The sequence below is a fragment of the Pyrus communis genome, chromosome 11, assembly GCF_041283825.1.
Source record: "Pyrus communis isolate YQ-2024b chromosome 11, ASM4128382v1, whole genome shotgun sequence".
NCBI lineage: Eukaryota > Viridiplantae > Streptophyta > Magnoliopsida > Rosales > Rosaceae > Pyrus > Pyrus communis.
The window spans coordinates 28,893,267-28,915,383 of NC_142575.1; the positions used below are offsets into that span (position 1 = coordinate 28,893,267).

The 22,117-nt window shown below is 39.0% G+C and overlaps 4 protein-coding genes across 8 annotated transcripts; 2 read left to right on the forward strand and 2 right to left on the reverse strand.

Annotated features, from left to right (window-relative positions):
* Positions 1-1,413: 1,413 nt before the first annotated feature.
* Positions 1,414-7,005, reverse strand: LOC137742393 (UBP1-associated protein 2C). Of its 2 annotated transcripts, none has more exons than XM_068482250.2 (2): positions 5,601-7,005; positions 1,414-3,944 (listed from the first exon to the last, which is right to left on the reverse strand). In XM_068482250.2, the coding sequence occupies exon 1, from the start codon at positions 6,907-6,909 to the stop codon at positions 5,602-5,604; it is 1,308 nt and encodes a 435-aa protein (XP_068338351.2). In that variant the 5' UTR covers positions 6,910-7,005; the 3' UTR covers positions 1,414-3,944; position 5,601. The 2 variants fall into 2 exon arrangements, with proteins under 2 accessions (XP_068338351.2, XP_068338352.2); XM_068482251.2 differs by lacking the exon at positions 1,414-3,944 and adding an exon at positions 5,110-5,413 and having other exon boundaries at positions 5,601-6,993.
* A 1,561-nt stretch (positions 7,006-8,566) lies between these two features.
* LOC137743529 (uncharacterized) lies at positions 8,567-12,476 on the forward strand. Of its 4 annotated transcripts, XM_088678886.1 has the most exons (8): positions 8,632-8,697; positions 9,148-9,302; positions 9,388-9,794; positions 9,893-9,945; positions 10,214-10,251; positions 11,028-11,421; positions 11,603-11,823; positions 11,966-12,085. In XM_088678886.1, the coding sequence occupies exons 2-8, from the start codon at positions 9,244-9,246 to the stop codon at positions 12,006-12,008; spliced, it is 1,215 nt and encodes a 404-aa protein (XP_088535012.1). In that variant the 5' UTR covers positions 8,632-8,697; positions 9,148-9,243; the 3' UTR covers positions 12,009-12,085. The 4 variants fall into 4 exon arrangements, with proteins under 4 accessions (XP_088535014.1, XP_068339544.2, XP_088535012.1 ...); XM_088678888.1 differs by lacking the exon at positions 9,148-9,302 and having other exon boundaries at positions 8,567-8,697; positions 11,603-11,868; positions 11,966-12,476; XM_068483443.2 differs by lacking the exon at positions 9,148-9,302 and having other exon boundaries at positions 8,567-8,697; positions 11,966-12,476.
* A 2,676-nt stretch (positions 12,477-15,152) lies between these two features.
* On the reverse strand, positions 15,153-18,164 carry LOC137742419 (multiple organellar RNA editing factor 8, chloroplastic/mitochondrial). The gene is made up of 4 exons (XM_068482278.2): positions 17,670-18,164; positions 16,720-16,817; positions 16,567-16,632; positions 15,153-16,043 (listed from the first exon to the last, which is right to left on the reverse strand). Exons 1-4 carry the CDS (start codon positions 18,074-18,076, stop codon positions 15,421-15,423), a joined length of 1,194 nt encoding a protein of 397 aa, XP_068338379.2. The 5' UTR covers positions 18,077-18,164; the 3' UTR covers positions 15,153-15,420.
* A 1,797-nt stretch (positions 18,165-19,961) lies between these two features.
* LOC137743934 (ABC transporter G family member 10) lies at positions 19,962-22,089 on the forward strand. Its single transcript, XM_068483864.2, has one exon. The coding sequence runs from the start codon at positions 20,052-20,054 to the stop codon at positions 21,876-21,878; it is 1,827 nt and encodes a 608-aa protein (XP_068339965.2). The 5' UTR covers positions 19,962-20,051; the 3' UTR covers positions 21,879-22,089.
* Positions 22,090-22,117: the final 28 nt, after the last annotated feature.

Here is a 22,117-nt window from a genome sequence, read left to right on the forward strand (position 1 = left end):
AAAAATTATATATGCAAAAAATTAATTGAAATTAAAGTCGTTTAATCGATTAATTGTTGCAAATATGTAGACAGCTTGTAATTCTTGTACCAAATTTGTCCATTTATTTTTGTATAGTTAGATAACTAAACAATTTCGTATTTAATTGATTTTTTCCAGAGATGTGTTTTTTTTTTTTTCACAACAAGTGACTTATAATATTAACGATTCTGATTAAAAACATTTTACTTTGCAAATCGATCACGAAGTATTTTAAGTACTCCTTCTCACCATTTGAAGAGCCAAGTTAATTCCAAATAGTAATTTAATTTACAGTATCTTGACAAATCGTAAGCATGTGAAATTTTCAGCGTATGCATTTTTTTTTGCCTTTTCTCTTCTGCATATTTTTGTTCTCAATCAACAATGTAAAAAAAAAAAAAAAAACATCTGACAGACTAATTGTGGAGAAAATCACAAAACCCAACGTACGTTGAAGAAAGAAACAAAAACCAACTTCATCATTTTGTTCAAATTAGTCGCTCAGTACTACAATCTAGTAATATTTTTCTTCACTTAAAAATAAGATGTCTTATGTCCGAATCTTACGGATGACAAATTCGATACCAAATTAGGTTGTTTATTATGTGGTTTAGTCAAACTCCTCTTCGCTCTAATATAAAAATTTCAATGTATTAATAAAAAAGAAGACGGAATTAGAAGAGATAAAGTTGAACGGATTCTTGAAAGTTAGCATCCATTTTCTCCATTAATGCAATGTAGACACCAATGGCGACCTTCGAGTAAAGGTGTCGCAAGCTGCTTTACATTCTCCCCTGTCGTCTGTCTTCCGTCAATTTAATCATCACTTGTTTGAAAAGTTGCAATGTATGTAGACGTGGCCAGTTTGGTTAGACATTGGGTACACTTGTTGGCCTAAAGCATCATCCGACAATTCCTTGGTTTGCATTATCCTTCCTTGACGATGAATTTACATTTTCGACCCCTACAATGAACGGAGGCCGAGTTTTCTCGACTGGAACTTTCAAATTTTGTTCCAAGTTGACGGCAAAGCAATCGTACCATCTTGTGGAGATGAAAGGAACTAATCCATCTAATTCCTTCAACTCGAACAAAATTCATAAGTCGGACTACATTTCTTACACCAACGTATTACAACCCTGTGTTCGCTTGAAAGAAAATTACTTGGACTAAATTTTGAGTCTCTCTCTCTCTCTCTCCCCCTTGTTAAATTTTGTCCACTGATCAATTCCTTTCATCCGACAGTTAAAAATTAAGAAATGTGTGTGAGATGAAAAATAAGCGTGTAGATAACACCACCTTAAATTTTTTACACCAATAAGTTAAAAGAGCACAAATAAATTTGAATTTGTAAAGGCATCTTTCGGGCAGCCATCTTTCTCGGATCATAGATTTTTCCAAGTGCTCAAAACACGAGATAGTAACCATATCTCATTAGAAGAAACAAAAAAAAGTCCCAAGAATCATTTCACTTGTATAATTACATATAGCATATGCACCTGTGTTCCGACACACTTGACTAATTATATGCCAACTTTATGCAGGAGGATTGACTAATGCATCTTCAAATTTCTAAATTTTTCGAGTCGCCGACTGATAACACGGTCGATATCAGGAAACAAACGTATCAAAGAATAAAGCTGAAAATTGATGCCCAATTGCTCTCCACTTTCACTTTAACATAAAAGAACGTAGACTTTATACAACCTTCACGATCATGCACATACTACCACCGCGGACGGAATATCTCTGCATCCCGTGGCAAACATCAATCATAAGCCTTCGGCTACCACTCTGTGACATCCTTATCCGCCTCACCCACCACGACACAATTCATATCACCGATATTTGGCATCAAAATATTCCTCTACATCTCCACTTCTCGGCCTCTGCCACCAAGATTCCACTTGCCGCCACAACCACCACAACACGATTCATCTCACCAAGCTTGAGCATCAAAATATTCCCCTTACATCTTCACTTCTGGCCCCCAAATTCCACTCCCGCCCAACAAAGAGAAAACACTCGCAACGAAAAGAATGGGGCGAGAAGACAGTAAGACAACTCAAAATCATGTTGCGCAAAACTAAACACAATGTACAAGGAAATGGGGAAGACAACAGAAAAACCACAGTAAATGAAACAAAACCAATAAGTCAAACAGAGGAAGTTGCCTGAATTACAAATTTCTCAAACGCAGGTGTTAAAAAACAACAATTTTTCAGACCAGAAAAAAAGACAGTAGTTTGTCAATCAAATAACACCAAACCATCTAAAAACGGGAAAAAGAAACGTAACATAAAAGTACTGGGTTGGATGGATGGAACGAGATACGATGTTGAAATTATGCCACTAGAGTTTACCGTCACATAAATTGAAATTCAGCATGTCTACTAAGAAAGCAAAGAACCACTTTCACAACCCAAACAGAGACATCATACTATATGGTAAAGAGCGATACCATGGGGTTTTCAAATGAAAGAACCATAACTTAAAAGCAGAGACGCCATGAATCGCAAAGATAAGGCACTATTCTATCCCCATATAAAATGAAGTCTTCCTGTCCATCGAACTACACACACCTCGCAAAAGCCTCCTTTCAAATAGAGCACCATAATGACTAAAACAGAATCAACCATCCGTCAAAACTGAAATTCAGTCAATCTCCAATCACTTCCATTCAATCCAACAAAAAAAACAGCTAAATCGTAGAGGCATGAATTATGTACTAGAAACACCGTTTTTACATCAACATTTTCTATGGTCAACAACAAAATAGGGCTCCTCAATAAACCACCAAAAGTTTAACGAGTGCCTCTACAAAAAAGAATGACCATATACACACTGACCATCAATAAATGCCTACAATGCAAAATTATAAAATTTGACTTCGATGAACATCCCATATATTTACTGAAGATGGGGATGAGGAAGAAAAGAAAAAAAGCAATCTAAATACGACCTGGTTCGGTACTGAGGTGATTCTGAAAAAAAACTAGGAGCTGTTTTTGTGTTTGGTAAACATTTAGCTTCAGCTTTTTTTCACAGTTTTGGGTGAAAAAAGCCAAAAACAAGAAGCTGCAAAACCTAGCTTTGAAAAATCGGCTTTTTTTTCACATCTGTTTTACATAAAGTTTACCAAACACTATAATACTGTTTTTTTTTTTTCAAAAGCACTTTTACAAAAAAATTTACCAAACACTCTGCTGCTTTATTTCACAGCCGCTTATTCTCACAGCACAGCAGAATCAGCTTTTTTTCAAAGCACAACAATACCAAACCAGCCCTACATAACATGTACACCAGGAAAAAACCCACAATATTCAACGGAATAAAGAAACTCATGGATGAACAAATCACAGTCAAAAGAGACAATATGGCCAATACAGCTTATCCACAGGGAAACCAAAATTGTTGAAGAGAGGGTTAAAAACCAGTGAAAACAAAACAATCTTTTTCAGCAAAAAGAAAGCTTGAGACAACATCACCAACAGAATTTTACAGCAAACATAAGTCCTACGTACATTTGCAAGACGCATATCATAGCAGCAAGCCACCATCTTGAAGAGCTCCATACAAACAAAGTCATATCAATTATCAACTAAAGTAAGAGCAACAACCGCCATACATACATTCTCAAAGTAAAAGAACCGTAAATCAGTTATTCTAAAAAAACAAACTATACTTTATGGCCAAAAAACCTACAGATCACATCAGTTCCTGACAGAATACAGAAAACTAGCCTAATTTAGTCACTTTGGCTACCATAACTCAAAAATGACCTACATCTTAAAGGTGCAGATGAATTGATGAAGAGGCGATAAAATCACAGCTAATACAATCATCAAACCACAGCATATAGTCTGCAATCACGCAATCACCAGAACCATATAAAGCATCTGCGCCAACAAGCGGTCATACACCTGATTCAAACATCAACCAATAACTCAATCCATCTTTCAATTGAACCATAAAAAACACAAACACGTCAAATCAATAAACATGCAAACAGGTCAAATCAATGACCACGCAAAATGTATTTCACACAACTTTAAAATAAATATCAAAACAAGACATCCTTGCTAACTTACCAAAATATTTGAAAATAGTCGAACTACTAGAGAACAATAAAATGATAAGATAATCCAAAATTGACCAAAAAAATAGTACAGCAGTATCAAAGTTTAGAAGATGAATTCATCATCTTACAGCATGCTATACTTAATTGAGCATAAAACCATATAAATAAAACTAACAATCAATAGTTGACTTACATCAATAGAATACTGGAATGTGGAAATATTTTGACGGTTTCATTGGTAACTTGTGCAAAACTTTGCACCAACCAAGTAAGCATAAAATCTTTCCTCAAATAAATGTATGAAAGCAATCACTTGCACGATCCCACTACTTCATTAACCCTCCAAATAATTGTCTCACAAAATCTGTACCCACACATTATTAACCACAATTTCTAAAGCCAAAAATTATATCACCCCTTCAAATATAACAACTACAATGATATGAATGCTTTGTACCTTTCACATAGTCTTTTAATTTTTTATTTAAAATGAATACACCATCCAAGAAACTCAAAGAATGAAAAGCAGCCAGTGTTCTAAAAATATGACTATGGGAACCATTAACCGCCACTAACAAATAAACAGTTGTTCAAAGAAAACAACGATTTAGCTCAAGTATTTGATACTACACACACTGGAATGGTACACATTACACAAACATTACATACCCATTTCTACTAATGTCGTTAGTGTTCCTCTCTATCACTCAAATTTATTTTGATAAGTTGCTCAATCAATCCCATCAATTCCCAACAAAAACTATACACAAATAAAACAAAATATAAGAAAAGTCACAAAAGAGATATTTGAATTCCTCCTCAAGTATCAAGTTTCCACCCACATTGATCAAAGGGAAAAAAACATGCATACAACTCCATCCGCACTACCAAACAAAAAAGGTTTCACTATGTGAACTGGAGAAGCATCTTGTAAAGATAAAAGATTCTAACATCCATATTCCTCCAGAATTAAGGACTAAAAAGTAACACTTGACACAAAATTCAAATTTCAAGTAACAGAAAACTGTAAAATTCATTTGGAAACTCCATCGTTTAAGTTCTTGACTAAATATGCCCGAACATCATAAATTATAATGCAATATCCACATCTAATATTTCGGCTAAAATTAAAGCTTTGGATGCAACACAAAAAGTACTATTAAAACATTTCATATAAAATAGAAAAACAAGAGAAATACTGCAGCAAAGGAAAACATATTCGTCTAATCTAATACAGAAAAACTTGATCGCCTCTCAATCAACAAAAGCAAATTGATTCACGCAGAAGCACGAACAGAGACGCGAGGTATCCTATGCACACATAAACAAAAGCAAAAAAAATAAACAATACAATTAGTCAAAGGCACAAATTTTGTAAAGAAACAACCAAAACAACAAGAAGCAACCATACACAAGTAATTTAACAAAGCACCAATAAATTCAATCAATACCACCAAACTAGAAACATAATAGCAAAAGATACAAGCAATGAAAATACCTCAGAAATAAGGTGGCACATTTGGGTACATGCCACCTTGAGGAACCCTTGGAAGGGGTGACGTTCCAGCTTGCTGGTGGTGCTGATTCTGATAGGCCGACAGGCCGTAATGCCCACCCTCCGGATACCTACCAGATGGTAACCCACCTGAACTCGGAGGCAATCCATATATAGACGACCCGGTACCCACACCACCAACTGGACCACCACCGCCCGACCCAGCACCACCAAGTCCACCACCCAACCCACCGGCACCACCTAAACCATAACCCCCAGGCCCGCCATAGTTACCATAAGGCCCACCCAACCCTCCATATCCACCACCACCACCACCCAAACCCGAATTCACCTGGTTTCCAATACCAGACAACCCAGGCCCACCCAATGGATGGTGACCCAATGGAGGCTGGCCCTGAAGCCCACTGTTATACCCACCATAAGAACCAATTCCACCTGGGATGCCGTACTGCCCAGGAATCGAAGACGGCGGTGCCATCCCCATCCCATCTCCGTGCGCATTGGAACCACTCCCGGGTCCTTGACCCTGCGCCGGCCCGTCCGACTTGCTCTTCTTCCCATCAATCGCCAATTTACAAAGCAACTGCCTACCCTCGATGTTCTTCGCCGGATCAACAAGCGCCGCCTGAGCCCCCTCCGGAGTCTTATACACAAACAGCGCATACCCTTTGCACTTCCCAGTCTGCTTATCAAACCCTAGCGGGCCCTCCTCTATCTCTCCGTACAGGGCAAAATGCGCCAAGAGCTTATCCGACGGCATGTCATAGGGAACATTGGCCACATAAATCTTCCGCAACGATACGTCAGCGACGTTGTTGGAGGCGGTGTTGGAGTTCGAATTCCCCGCGGAGGCGAGCTGCGTGACGGTCATGCGGCCGTCGATCTTCTTGCTCGGTTCTTTCAGAGCCATGAGAGCACTGTCAACGTGGCGGAACGTGACGAACCCATAACCCTTGGATTTTCCGGTGGTTTTGTCGAGGATAACGATAGCCTCCTCCAGCTCGCCGTAGGCGGAGAAGAGGGATCGGAGGCCCTCGGTGGTGGTGTCCCAGCCCAGGCCGCGAATGAAGAGCTTGCGCTGGGAGGCGTCGGGATCGGCAATGGAGCGGACGGCGTCGAGAACGTCGACGTGGCGGGAGAGGGCGTCTTGGAGAATGTCGAGGAGTTGATCGGGGGTGAATCGCTCGATGAGCCTGCGAGCGTCTTCGGGGGAGAGCTTAGGGGCGGAGGCGGGATCCGTGTCCAGAACGACGCCGTTCTCGTCCAGCTTTCGCTTCTTGGTTGAGTCCATTGGCAGAAGAGCGAGGATAAACCCTAACCCTTGGGAAGAGAAACGCAAAGTGGGGAGAGAGAGAGAGAGTTGGGAGTTTCTGACTGTGATTCCATTAGATGTGTTTATATACTGGATACGTTGGGCTTTTATGAGCAAAAATATTCTAGTTAAATGGGCTTTGGCGGGTTTTCTAAAAAAAAAAAAAAAAATGGGCTTTGGCGGACATCTAATTGTTTATTTCGAGCTTATTTTTAGGGAAGTGTTATTGTTATTTTAAAAATTTTATTTTACGTTCTTTACAAGTGTGTTTTTCTTTTCAAATATAGAAAGTTTGGAGTGTAGAATGAGATTTTTAGAGTACCAATAACAATTCCTTATTTTTTACTACGTTCTTTAAAATTCGATTTTGATCTTATTTTACTTATTAAAACTCAATATCCGCTTCAATTTATCTTATTTATGTTTATTCCGTTAAATAACCATTAAGTTTAGGCTTTTATTTTCCGATTTGGACGATGCCCCGCCATCAGCTCTTCCTGTTCTTTTGTCTCTCCTCATCTCCCTCTTCCCATAAACGAAATTCAAATTCCTCATCTGCCAAGACCCGTTTGGCACCTCTACTCTATGTCAGAGAATTATTATTAAAAAAAAAAAATTCATGGATTTTTTATGCTACCTTTCTGATTAAGAACACAAGAAATAACGAAATCAATGGAATTAATGACAAAGTGGCTGGAGATGGAGGGAGAAGGGATGGATGTATGGAAAATGATTAGATATAGGGGTGGAGAGCTATTTAACGGAATACATAGGAACAAATTAAAGTAAAGCGAATATTGAGTTTCAATGGATAAATTGAGATCTAAATTGAGTTTTAAGAAACGTAGCTAAAAAAAAATATTCTAAAAATGTATTTTTAATCCTCATTAAACGTATTTGAATGAAAATAACATAAACAAGGCAATATGGAGCAAATTTGAGTTTTCAAGAATAAAAGTGACGACTTTTGAGTTTTAAGAGAACAAAGGAGGATCAAATTGAATTTCAAGGACTGTAACTACAAATAAGCCTTTATTTAATCGGTTCATGTTAAAATGGAATTATTCTAGAATATTTAGAGGGTTCTCTAAACTTTAAATTCATGTCAATGATTATATCGTTACGTTGATGATTATTTTCGTCCATTTTGTACCATACAAATTTCTGAAATTTCTAAAGATGTGTTAAGTTTCACTTCCTCCTAATTGTTCTCATTACTCGATTATCAATGTTCCAAGTCAGTGCAAATTTTCTTTTGCAACATTTTGTTGACGTATATTCACCTTAAAATTAATAATATTTAGTGCATGTAATGGATTCAACAAAAAAATAATTGTGATGAAATTAATCATTGAGAAAATATTGCAAGTGGTTATTTACCACAGTAATGGAAAGATGTTGTGCCCTTACATGACGGCGTAAATTTGAACTTCGTCACTAATCAAACATATAACTTACTAATGTTACCGCTTGACTCAAACCAAATACTAAAAAAACAAAAAAAACTTAGGATGTCGAACTCAAATTAAAAGATCATCGGACAAAATCAAACGATGTTAAAAAATAGGATTGTGGGATGTAGGACATCATTGCTAACGCTTTTGACCTTTTCATTTGATGGGCCGAGGCCCAATATATTTCCAGCCGAAAGGGTGGGCACCAATCCGCTATCGCTCTCAAATCCGCGTTTTGTTTCGAAGCGGGTCTCTCTGGTCTTCCTCCACCCTCCGCCTTATCTTTCCACCTTGAAATGCCGGTCTTCCACCTGTAAGTTCCTTCTTCTTCCTCTCTCTCTCTCTCTCTCTCTCTCTCTCTCTCTCTCCTGGAAAATTTACCCATTTCCTGAAATGGGTTTCTTCTATAACGTGTTTATCTCCTTACCAAATGTCTAATGTCTACTTGTTGAATTATCTCCATAAAGTTTGAGCATTTCATTGAAATTTGAGGAAAAGCAAAAAATGTGAACGCTTCAATCTTGTTTTTTTATTGTTCTTGTGTTAGTGGAAAGTGAAAGTAGTGAGTGGAAAGTGAAAGTTGTGAGTGGAAGTTTTTTTTTAACCAAAATTGGTATCTTTCGTGGCCTCAGTGTGGATTTGGTAGGTGATATTTCATTGGGATTTATACAAATATGATTAATGTGCAACAGAAATGAGTTTTTATAGTGATTTTAGTGGTGGCATTGCATATTTGATACTGACCGGTTAAGATGGATTGTAGTTCAGTTCGTTAAGAGCATTCACCTTGCACCTGGGTACGGAGTTTGATTCCTCCGTTTCCCAATGTTGCTTGTAGCTCAGTTCGTTAAGAGAATTGATGAGGAAGTCAATTCTCTCTTGCCTGTATGGGAAATTCTTGACGGTATTTTGTATACAGTTACGTATACGTTCATTGATTTATGGTTGATTAGTTTTATAAAATGAAATCAGCTCCAGATTGATGTGTTTGAGTTTCTGTCAGGAGATTGGCTGCTCCGCCATACTCGACTCTCAAGTGTGTTCCACTGTTTGGTTGTGTGGGGGAAGCCACTCACTTGGCACAGAACCCAGAAAATTGGAACTATTATTTGCCTGTTTTGAGGAATCGTTCTCCCTCGGTTGTTCTTGTAAGTTCCTTCCCTAGACTTCATTGTCTGGGAGCCGCGCGCAGCAGTGCTGACATGGCTGAAAATTGTGATATTATGGACATCTGTCATTCTTTACTCGACATAAATACACATGAGAAACAAAGTTTAAGCAAGGAGGTTCCATCAGTTAATGACAGCGACTCTCTTAGCAAGGAAGAAAAGGAGAGACAGAGACGGAAAAAAATAGGACAGGCCAACAAAGGGAGGATACCATGGAATAAAGGCAGGAAACATAGTTCAGGTAAATAGAAAGTAGAAACCGAGTGTAAATTTTTTGTTGGATTTTAAACTTTCATACGTTTGGTTGAATCTGAAGTTGTGATCTTTCATATAATGTAGAGACTTGTGAGCGAATCAAGCAGAGAACAATAGAAGCATTAAAGGACCCCAAGGTGAAGTCATGTAAGATTCATTAAGTTTTATGATATTTTTCTTCAAATATTTGTGCTTTTGAACTAGCATATAAGAGTTCACATCATTTAAAAGGCACAATACAGTGTTATTCCTAACAATGTTAGAAGGTTTGGCTTTCTTGTTTGTGGATTTCCCTTTTGAGCTAAAACTACTGCACAACTTATGCACAGAGAAAAGAATGTTTTTAATTCAATCAACTATTTTTCTTTCGAAAATTGCTATTTCGTTGACACTCATTATTTTCAGGTTAGAAAGAAGATGTCTGAGCATCCCCGTCCTCATAGGTACTCAAGTCTTTGTCACATATACTCATACGAAACATACGAACTTCATAATTCCATGGGTTGTTGATATAATATCAAACCAAAAGGAGGTTTAGGCTCTGAATGAGTGGAGAGTTATTTTTAGCTTACTGCTCAATGTCAATCGTGGCTTTTACACTTTAAAAGATATCTATTCAGAGAGATGGGGAGCTAGACAAATGCTGTGATTGATGACTATATGGAAGGAAGTTAGGAACTTAGTGCTGTAAATTTTTCTGGAGTCACCATGAACTTTAAATGCCTTCTAACTTTTGATCCTCGTTCAAATAGTTATTAGGCCTTTATGGGCCACTGGATTTCATTTTGATTAATGTTTGTGAAATGTTATAAGAATTACAACGATATAATGTAAAGGACGACATGCACCCTAAAATTTATGTTTATTTCTATCTCAAATGCTCCTTTGAGTAGTTAGACAAGTTAATAATCATTCATAGATAACGTTCTATATGTCCTTGCAAGTATTTTCTTACTTTTGCATTTGGGTGGAGAGAGAGAGAGAGAGAGAGAGAGAGAGAGAGAGCTTAGTTCGAAGTTCTTTTAGGCCTGCTAGCCAATTAAACATGATCACTTTTGTTTCACATACAGTATAGAAGTCAACAGTTGTAGGCTGCATGCAGCGCACAACTGCTGAAAGATCCATTTGTATCCTTTATGTCTTGCTCTGTGGGTGGCTGAGTCCCCAAAGAACATACTAATGTGGTACATAATTTGACAAAAAATTGACTTTTATGTAGTGCCGAGTCCAAGGCAAAGATGCGTTCTTCACTTAGACGTGTTTGGGGACAGCGTTTGAAGTGGAAACAGTTAAGGGAGAAGATTTTTCTTTCATGGGTAGAAAGCATAGCAGAGGAAGCTAAGAAAGGTGGGAGTGGACAGAAAGAGCTCCACTGGGATAGCTATGAGAAAATAAAACTAGAATTACATCTCCAACAGCTTCAGCATGCTGCAGAAAAGAAAAAAGCAAAGGCAAAAGAGACGGCAAACAAAAGAGCAAAAAAAGCAGAAAAAGCTAAAGCAAAAACGGTGGCAAGGCTTGATCATGTGAGGAAAGAAGATGGAGTAATTAATGAAGATGATGAAGAGTTGACAGTTCCTCAAGGGCTGAAACGTAACAAGAGATTAATGAAGGTAATTGCTCGTTAGCAGAAATTAAGTAGTTCACTGTTCACCCTCAGTCTTGATTTCTTGGATTTAAACTTTTAGGGGACCTTGCTTGATCGGCATATTTATTCCTTTTCTGTAATGTTTTATAATGTTTTCAATGTTGTTTGTTCGTGTCTTACTGTATTCTACTCTTTATTCTTAATAGCTTGACAGAAAGACTTTAATAGATGGTCAAGTTGCTGCTCAACGGGATATAACCATGTCACATATCTCATCTTTGGAGAAACTGGACCTAGAGCTTGTAAAGAGAGAGAAAATTCGAAAAGGTGTTTCGTTCGCAGACCAGATCAGAGCTGCCAAAAACAAAAAATTGGAACTAGCTATGGTAGCCTCATCCTCTATTCGTGCAGTGGACAAGAAACCAGGGTAGTATTCTTAAATTTCTGCATTTCTAGCGGCAGATTGAATAGCGTATGAGGCCAACCTTTTTTCTTTTGTTATCGCTTTTAAACAGATACAATTTGCTTGTTTTATTGTAGATTAATGTTCATTTTCTGAGGGCTTGTAGGAAGAGAAAATATTCGGATTCTTGTACACATTTTTCCAACTAGTGCAAGAGTCCCCTCGTTTCTTTACAAGCTTCATGCCAAATTTCTAATATTACAACGAAGAGTTCTTCGAGCTGCAATGCAATCTTTTCATGAGAAAAATGTGTGTTTGGAGAACTGTCCTTACCGGAAACTTTTTCTCCGGCCCTCAGCTTTCTCAAGCATGAAATATCCGGCTTGCCTTGCCAATATCCATGCAGGTTGCATTATGGTGTTTAGACAGTTCAATTAAGCTGCAGATATCTCACAACTTATAGGATGTCGCATGATTTTTCTCTTTTAGTTTTAACATTGATCAAAAGCTCGCGAGTGTAGTCGATGGATTGTAATTTTCAGATTTGGTTTTTCTTTTACGTTTTGGGCACAAATTTATTGATCTGCATGGTTGTGTTGTGGATGCAAAATCAACGATAGAAGTGAACTGTAGTCTGTTTTCAACTTGGACACAATAAGGAATTTGTCATTCGTTTCTTCTTTAAGTATCTTTAATATAGTGAATAGTCATATCCATGTCAATTATCTCTGTCAAACGAGACCTATAGGTCGTAGATTTGTTTCTGCAGCTGAACTAGGTTATAATGGTAGTGTGGTGGGGTGGTCGTAGTGGTGGTGTGCGGTGGTAGCAATGCTCGAGGGCCATGGAACCACTTGCTCATCCCCAGGGCAATCTTAATTACAGTCAACGACTATTGCAGCGTAAATACAGCATCTCATCACCCGCAAGTCACCATCCTACTTATTATCATTGGATGAGCATCATCATCACTTGAGGGTGATGAGCAAAAATATTCGCCATCTTAATGACTACTGCTAGGATGATAGGTCAAATATATCTCAGTGGTGAAAGGAAGAAAAAAAAAAAAAAAGAGTAACGTCCAATCTTCCAAGAAAAATCATTTCACCAGGAAAATAACTTAGAACGTGGATTTTTAATTCATATGAAAAATCTTGATGTGGAACAGTTAATTAGCGGACCAAATTATGGAATACCCCTATAAGAGTGCATTTTAAGGCTTTTTAAGGTTGGGGTCCCCGCTGTCCGATTTGTGCACCAATACGCGGCTAGATGAACACATTCACTGCTTCTCTGTTCTTAGTATGGATCCAAGATTTGGTTAGGCGTGTTTAACAATACTTTTAAAATAACTAAAAACGCTTCAAGATCACCGAAAGAGCTTTCAACAACATTTCACAAAAAATCACTTGATTATTTTAAAAGAACTTTCCATGTGCCCGGGGCCTAAATAAGCTTGTTATCCTTGTTGAAGGTTCGGGTCACGACTCACCTCAACTCAATTTGTCAAGCAATCACTTCATGGTGCAATTCCGTCTTCATTGGAACTTGACAAGTTTCAAGGTACAACCCGTTCCTCTATTTGTCTCCAATCTAACCCCTTGATTAGGGTGTTGGATTTTTTCTCAAACCAATTCAGTGGCAACATTTTACGTGGTTTTGGGAGGTGGTACGAGCTGTAGATTTTTCGGATGGTCTTACTTCCAAAAGATATCTATAATGCTACCAAACTTGAAGAACTTGCATTACCTCTAAATTCACTATATGGAGGCATTACATTAGTGAATCAATTGAGCGGCGTGCTCCCTCTCCATCTGGGGAGGCTCTCCAGGTCAAAAATCGTAACCCTCAATTTCAACGACCTACAAGGTTAGTTGCCCTAATCTTTGGTGAATTGCACCAACCTTGTAGAACTACGTTTGGGACGAAATAACTTGGAAGGAGACATTACCAAGCTTAATATCTCCAAACTTGTTCAACTTACTAAACTTGACCTATGTAAGCGCAAGTTCATTGGTAAACTCTCTGTCCTTCCTCTCTCTTAGCAACAACCGATTGAAAACCGTCACGGGGGCAATGAAGATATTGATGCGTTGCAAAAGTCTTCGAACGCCCCTCCTTTCATAGTCCTTTAATAGTGAAGGAATGCCATCTCATGATGACATGGTTAGTTTCGATTTTTAAACTTAGCGCGTTGTGAGCTCACTGGTCGAATACCTGTATGGTTAGCAAAGCTAAAGAATCTTTGGGAGGTACCTTAACAAAACCACAGGGACAATTCCTAGCTGGTTGGGGATAGATCTACCAAGACTTCCTCATATAAGCTTGTCAATGAACCTTGTTTCAAGTGAATTTCCGAAATAACTTTGTGGAGTACCGGCGTTGGTACATGAACCTATTGCAGCTCAAACAGATCGTTATGATCTCGAATCGCCTCTTTACATTACACGGTCGCAGTGATAAATCCCTATAGCTTACCCCATAGATTGTCTTACTTTCCTCCGTTGATAGGTCTCTCTACCAACAACATTACCGGTAATATACCTACTAAGATCGGCCAACTACGGCTTTGCTAAGAGTTGTATCTAGACGACAACAACTTCTCTGGCAACATTCCAGACCAAATATCTAGCCTTAAGAACTTGGAGGGTTTGGATCTCTCCAAAAATCATTTGTCTCGAAAAATCCATCGTCTCTCGCAAGCCTTCAACAACCAAGCCGTATCCCATTAAGTGAGTTTGCTATATGAATCATAGAACGTCACTATACTTGGTTTTGCACCAAATCTTCCGCTAACTTCAATTACTCTAATATCTTTTGTTACTCTTTCTAAGTCTTCTAGGTCTTCCTCTACTCTTTTTGCCATGAGTCTCTCGCAAGCCTTAAATTTCTATCCCGAACCCACCTCCGCCGCCATCGCACGAACCAGTTATGATGACCGTGTCTGGGTGGATTGTGGTAAAGCTTTGTTGTCTCGTGCACTAGTCTCGAAGGACCAATCCCAACAAGCACTCAGTTCCAAAGCTTCAACTCCGCCGCATTTGAGGGGATTCCAAAACTTTGTGGTGCTCCACTTCCAAACAAGTGTCGTATTGATGCGCATGTTAAGAACCGAGAAGAGGTCAATGAGCACCAACCTCTATATTTCCGCTGCGTTAGGGTTCTTTGATCGTAAAGACGACATGAAGACAGCATAATTAGAGTTCATAGCCAACGTACAAAATGGGCTATGTCATGTTAGCTGCGCGCATGAATAGGATGAAAAGATGGGTTTGCTCAATAACATCATCACAGAAGCAACACAGGCAATCATCACAGTAGACTGCAAATTAACATGTTCCATCTAAACAGGATCACCAAACAGTCTGCTTTCTGTCATTATGTTTACTAACTCATACCGTGTACCAAAGTAAAGACACGACTAATCGCATAAGATATGACCTCGAAAATGTAATAAAATTCAGATGAATGGCAATCAGGTTCCGACCACAGCAATATTGCCAAACAAAATATCATTCAAGACCACACCAATATGCCAACCCACGGCCCATCTCGAGCAACCTCCTTGCTTATCTACATCATGCCTACAAGACTCATCATACCATATAGCTAGCCTCAAGCTTAGTAACGGTTTGGACCAGGATTGGCTCCACCGTCCCTGTCTGGCGTGTAGTTATTCTGGTATTGTCCAGCACCATTCCATCCAGCATTAGATGGCGGACCCATGTTGTTTGGTGGCACCCCTCCCGGGTTATTGGGAGGCATCTGATTGTAGTTGTTGGGAGGCGCCTGATTGTAGTTGTTGGGAGGCGCCTGATTGTAGTTGTTGGGAGGTGCCTGATTATAGTTGTTGGGAGGCCCAGAGTTCCAGTTGCTGCTTGGCGGGGGATTATTGTAGTTGTTTGGTGGACCCATGTTGTGAGGCGGCATTGGAGCCCTGTTGGGGGGTGGAGGACCCATGTTGGGAGCCATCGGGCCTGGACCCATATTGGAGGGTGGAGGACCCCTGTTGGGGGGTGGAGGACCCATATTGGCAGGTCCAGGTCCTGAATTTGGCCCAGCTTGATTAGGCATAGGAGATGGACCGGTATTTTCCCTCCTCCTTTCAAAGTTCCTTGATCTGTCAAAGTTACGAGGTCTGTCATTACGCCTATTTCTCTCATTTGCTCGACTATTGTTTCTTATCCATTCCTCATGGTACTTGGGATCATATGGCACAGCTTGGCCATTAATAAAAGGTTCACCTGCCAAAACAAACAAGAAAGCAAACAAATCATGTATAAAAGAATTTTTCTGGTTAACTCAGTTGAGAACAATGTAGAAAAAACACATGCTGCAGTTTAATATTACTATCACAATCGGTGACCAAACCACAATTCTTGGAGTACAGAAATTATGAAATGAAAATTTAACATGGATCAATTTTTTTCGGATGCAATCAACACAAGAAACTGATTTTTGTATGAAAAACTCTCTACACAATATTGACTAGGGTTGCAGAAAGCCTTCAACACGGGTTTTTGTATTTCAAGGGTTCCACATAGCACTAGCACTGCTACAGCATTAACTGCCTAACAGGATAACTTTCATCAGTAACATTCTAAAGCCTCAAACTATCCTTTGTCAGAAAAAAAAGAAAGAAATCAAATCCAAATTTCAGACTGCCAGAGATATTCCAGAATGATATTTACAACTTAAAATAATCAACTGCTATTAATAATTTGTTTTTCATGGAAATGCAACTTGAAGAAACAAGCATATCAGTACCTCCGTAATCTTTGTTCTTAACATCCAAGTAAGAATCAGGAAGTACCCAACGGACTCCAGGCAACTCTGCAAGAATTTTAGAAAAATACATATATGAGAACCCAGACAAAAGCACAAGGAAATAATAAAATCCCAACTGAGAAGCAGAATCACCTTTGATTTTGAGTGACACCTCTTCAGATACAAGTGCCCCAAATGCATAATAGCACCTAGTTGAAACTGAGTAGATCTTCATTCTTGCTTCTTCCTCACTGCAGTTCAGCCGCCAACATACAAGCAACGTAAACTTGGTTATATAAATTGTCATTACAAAACATAAATCACAGAGAACACAAACAATAGGAATACAATACAATCCTACTTGCTTTTTGAAATGTGAAAGCCATGAATCTACCAAAAACTTAGGTCTGTAAAAAAAAGTGATCCAGACCATGCTATAACAGATGTGATTAAGACCATACTATTTACGAGAACACTAAGATCATGCCACAAAGTGGTTATAGTTTAAATTTTGAATATAAAAAAAGAAGCTAATGAGTTTTTCTTTTGTTAGAACTTCAAACCATATTGTTACACACTAAGAATAATTGTACCCCCAAATTCGGCTGAAATATAATAGTCCAATTGCAATTACAAAATGATTTCGCATCTTACGACAGCCGTAGTGATCCCAATACTTGCATACAACAATAAGCCATTATCTTTTACAGCACACAATATAACATATAATGTTAAACACGATAATCGGGCAGGTGCGTAACACAAAACAGAACTAGTTTCATACAACCATATAATGCCAGAATGTAGCATGTGCATAACGGAGAAACAACCTCTTGTATTTTCTCAAGCAAAAGTTTCCTCATGCAATACGAATCAAATTATCCCAAAACATTACCGTAATCGAAAAGGAGAAAATTCAAAAGCTACACCTTCGTAAAAATAAATACAGATATACACTGAAACTGTATTAAAGAAACAAATACACTAGAACAGCCATATAATTTCTTAAACTCCATTTCCAATTTCTAACTTCTCATAATCCAAACGCATAAAAATTTAAAAAAAAAATGGTTAATTTAGACAGAAAACAATGGAAGTGTTACCTTCCGACGACGGTGGCTAGGGTTTTGATGTAGCTATTGATGATCTCATCCCTAGTGATGTCACCCTGAGGGGGCTCCATGACAACCAACCAGTGCTCGAAGTCACACCCATCGAGGAGGATCGTCTCCTTGGGAGGCCGGTTCGACCAGTTAGGGTTTGGGTCTCTGAGCGACGACGTGGTCGATCTGGTGGACAAGCACCGGACGACCGCAGGAGAGAGCCTGCCGGCGGACGCCATGACTCCGGCGAGGGGGCGGAGGCGGTGGAGGAGAGAGAGCGAAGAAGAGCGAGATTGGGCGGCGGTGGATAGGGAAGCGGCGGAGGTGGCGGTGGAGAGGGAGCGGGAGAGAAATGATGCCATGGCTTGGGTCTTGGGAAGCGAGCGGTAGAAGAAATGGGTCGCCATGGTCGATCGCGACGAGGGTTTGGGGCTCTGATAAACCCTAGAGTGAGAGTGGGAGATAAAGGCGTATCAGGGTTTTTCCGGAGAATTTATCGCACCGACTGAGTGATGCTAAGTTTCTTAAATACCCCTCGATTTTCTGTTTATCACTATATCAAAACGGCATTCCAATTATCTTCTCATGGTCATTTGAGTCATTTCAACTTTTTCTTCTTGTTTGACAGCGGGGCATAAGTCCAAAATAAAAAACGAAACTTTTAACGAAAAATTCCCAGTACTGCTCATTTTAACAAAAAATGAATCATGGTACTATTCACTTTACCCTTTATTTTGTCATTTTCGTTAAAACTCACAGTTTTCAAGTCATTTTCATTAGTTTTTCCAATAAAAAAATTACATAAGAAGGAGGAATTTGCTAAAAAAAGATCAGATTTAAATTGCATAATAAACCTAAATGAGTCAAACCAAGGAACAAATGAAATATTTCATAGTAAATATGTCAAATTTCACAAGACCAACTTTATTGCATAAGAGCACGGCAATACTAAACTTTTTAGAAGATGATTATCCATTTGTGCATTTAGTGCATTTAAATTCAAGTGCACTGTAAGTACATAATCCGATTCTACAATAATCTTCTTAATTTCATTACTTCGTACAATTTGTAGCCCAATAAAAACACCCTGAATTACCAACGAAACTGATCATCATCTTGCGACGCTCGTTAATATTAAGCTTTACCCAATTCTTAGGAGGAGGTTCCCACTATTTGAAAGAAAAATAACAATACCCACGAGCAAAACACCTTTCTTACTTCGGCAAAAGCCCAAATCACCCCAAAATGCCTAACGAAATTAAAGAACACAAAGAAAAGAACAAGTAAAATTTGATTGATACGGAGCTCTCTAGATTAGCCAAAGTGATGAGGGAAGGTCAAAGAAGTAAGTTTACGTTTCATTTTCCAAAGCGACGAGGGAAGGTCAAAGAAGTAAGTTTACATTTCATTTTTCGTTTGTTTGGCAATACTCTTAAAATGACTAGAATCGATTTTAGTGAAACTGTAAAATGATTGAAAATGCTTTTGATAAAATTGTTTTTGAACGAATCTTTAGTAAAAATCCAAGTGGATCATGAGAAAACATTTTAAGTGCTTCATGCTAGAAGCACATATCTAATCTTTTGAAACTCAAAATCAATTCCACAAAAATAATTTTTAGTCATTTTAAAAGTACATATAAACAAGTCCTTAGAGTTCAATTTAGGTTGCAAGAGAAACTAGGACAAAACCTGTAAGCCTTCCCTTTCTTACTTGGCAAGTCCTATAGAACCAAGATGGGCTTGGCTGCACGTTTATCCAAGAGGATGACCTTTTTTATTTCAAAGTTTGGCCACTCAATTTGTTGTAATTGACTAATTGGCCAAATATAGAAAAATTCCCACCAAACTGGCATGATATGGTGATGCAGTTAGTGTGTGGAAGATAGTGAAGCAACCAGCACCAACCCTGCTCAGTCAATATTCTGCTCACCTGAACAAACTTCCCAAAAGGAGTCATGCACTTTGTTCTTTTGGGTTTTCTCCAAACCCCCCATGAGAAGTTATGAGAATTTTATATGCATATCTGAAACACAAGTCACGTGGTGTATCATTTTACGTGTTATAATAAGAATGAACGATATAGCTGATATGTCTAATTTTTGAAGTATACTAATAAAAAAACAAATCCATGAGTTTGATTTGAGTGAAATAGTAATGTCACGTAAGTGTGTTTCAAGTGTTTCGAAAAGTTACTCCAGAATTTATGTTTGCCAACAAGAAAACAGAAGGAAAGCAAAAGTATCAAAGCTTTGGCTTCTCCTCTACCCTAACTTGTACAGCAAACAAACAGTTTGGTGCGTTAGCTCATCTCCTCCATTTCATCTACACTACCCCACAAATATCACATTCTCTCTCTCACTTCCACTCTTCCCCCCACAACATGGAGTTGCCTGTGAAAATGCCGGTTTCCGGCAGCCTGAGAACGCCTTACAGACTTGAAACCAGAAACTTGTGCTACAAATTATCAACCCGATTCGATGAGATGAAATTCGTGTGTTGCAGGGAGAGCTCGAGGAGAGTTCCGAAATTCATTCTGAAGGATGTGAATTGTGAAGCAAGGCCTGCAGGGATCACCGCAATTGCTGGCCCTAGTGGAGCAGGAAAAACCACACTGCTAGAGATTCTTGCTGGAAAGATATCCCCAAAGAAAGTGTGTGGTGAGGTGCTGGTGAATGGTCAGCCTATGGACACGAAAAGTTTTCGCAGAATGTCGGGCTATGTCACACAGGACGATGCCCTATTTCCGTTACTTACAGTTGAAGAAACCCTCATGTACAGTGCTCTGCTGAGGCTTCCTGGTGGGAGGAAGAATGCTGCAGATAAAGCGAGGAAGCTGATGAAGGAGCTCGGGCTGGTACATGTCGCGGGTTCAAGAGTCGGCTGGGGATCAAACAATGGGATTTCGGGTGGTGAAAGGCGCAGGGTTTCGATTGGAGTCGATTTAGTTCATAATCCAGCTGTGGTTTTGATTGATGAACCAACTTCAGGGTTGGATTCTGCCTCAGCTTTCCATGTAGTCTCATTGCTCAGAACAATGGTTTTCAATCAGGGTAAAACTATTGTCCTGACAATTCACCAACCAGGTTTCCGAATCCTAGAGATGTTCGATCGCGTTGTTCTGCTTTCAAGTGGAACTGTGATCCACAATGGATCATTGTGTCTTCTACAAGAAACGCTCAATTTAGCTGGCCATCGCATCCCCAACCATGTTAACTTGCTCGAATTCGCCATTGATGTTATCGAGAGCTTGGAGTGTGCACAAACTTCAGAAACCTTGCGCAACCAATGTTTCCGGCCTCTAGAACAAAGGTTTGTATGCTCTGGTATCTTAGCAAAGAAGCTTCCAGTCTACCCAAATTCGCGTCCCCGGGAAGTTGTAATACTGGGGCAAAGATTTTGTAGCAACATATTTAGAACCAAGCAATTGTTTGTCACTAGAGTTATACAAGCCTTGGTAGCTGGATTCGTACTCGGAAGCATTTTCTTTAATGTTGGAACGGAAAAAGGGAGCTTTGCCTTGCAAACACAAACTGGATTTTTCGCCTTCAGCCTCACATTCTTGCTGTCTTCCAGCACAGAAGGCCTACCGATTTTCTTACAAGAGCGAAGAATACTAATGAGTGAGACTTCCAAGGGAGCCTATCGAGTTTCCTCCTATGTCATAGCAAACACCCTCATTTTTCTCCCTTTCCTTTTGATGGTTTGTTTTCTGTTCACCGCACCGGTTTACTGGCTAGTCGGATTGAGGAGGGACATTGATGCATTCCTCTACTTCTCTCTGGTGGTCTGGATGGTTCTTCTCATGTCCAATTCTGTTGTGGCCTGCTTCAGTGCTCTTGTGCCCAACTTCATCATGGGGAGTTCCCTGATTTCCGGGCTCATGGGATCTTTCTTTCTCTTTTCGGGATACTTCATTTCAAAGGACAGGCTCCCAAGCTACTGGATATTCATGCACTACTTGAGTCTTTTCAAGTACCCGTTCGATTGCTTTATGATAAATGAGTATGGAGGAGAGCAGGGAAGGAGATGCATTCAACAGATTCGCAATGAAGGATGCAATCTTTTCGGGGACGGATTCTTGAGACAGCAGGGTTTAAAAGAAGCACAGAAATGGAGCAATTTGGGTGTGATGCTGGCATTCATAATTGGTTATAGAGTGCTTTGTTTTCTCATTCTGTGGTGCAGATGCTGCAGAAATAGAAACTAGCTAGCTAGAGATATATATATATATATATATATATATATATATATATATATATATATATATTTACCTATATATCTGCACAAAAGATATACAATCACTTATGCAATTTCTCGTTCAAATTTTTTTAGGATGATCAAACATTCAAACTATTGTATCATCTTCGTACGAAAATGTTCAGCTTTTACGAAATATTAACATCACATCTTATATTGAAGTTTTGGATTTTCGCATGCCTTCAAAAC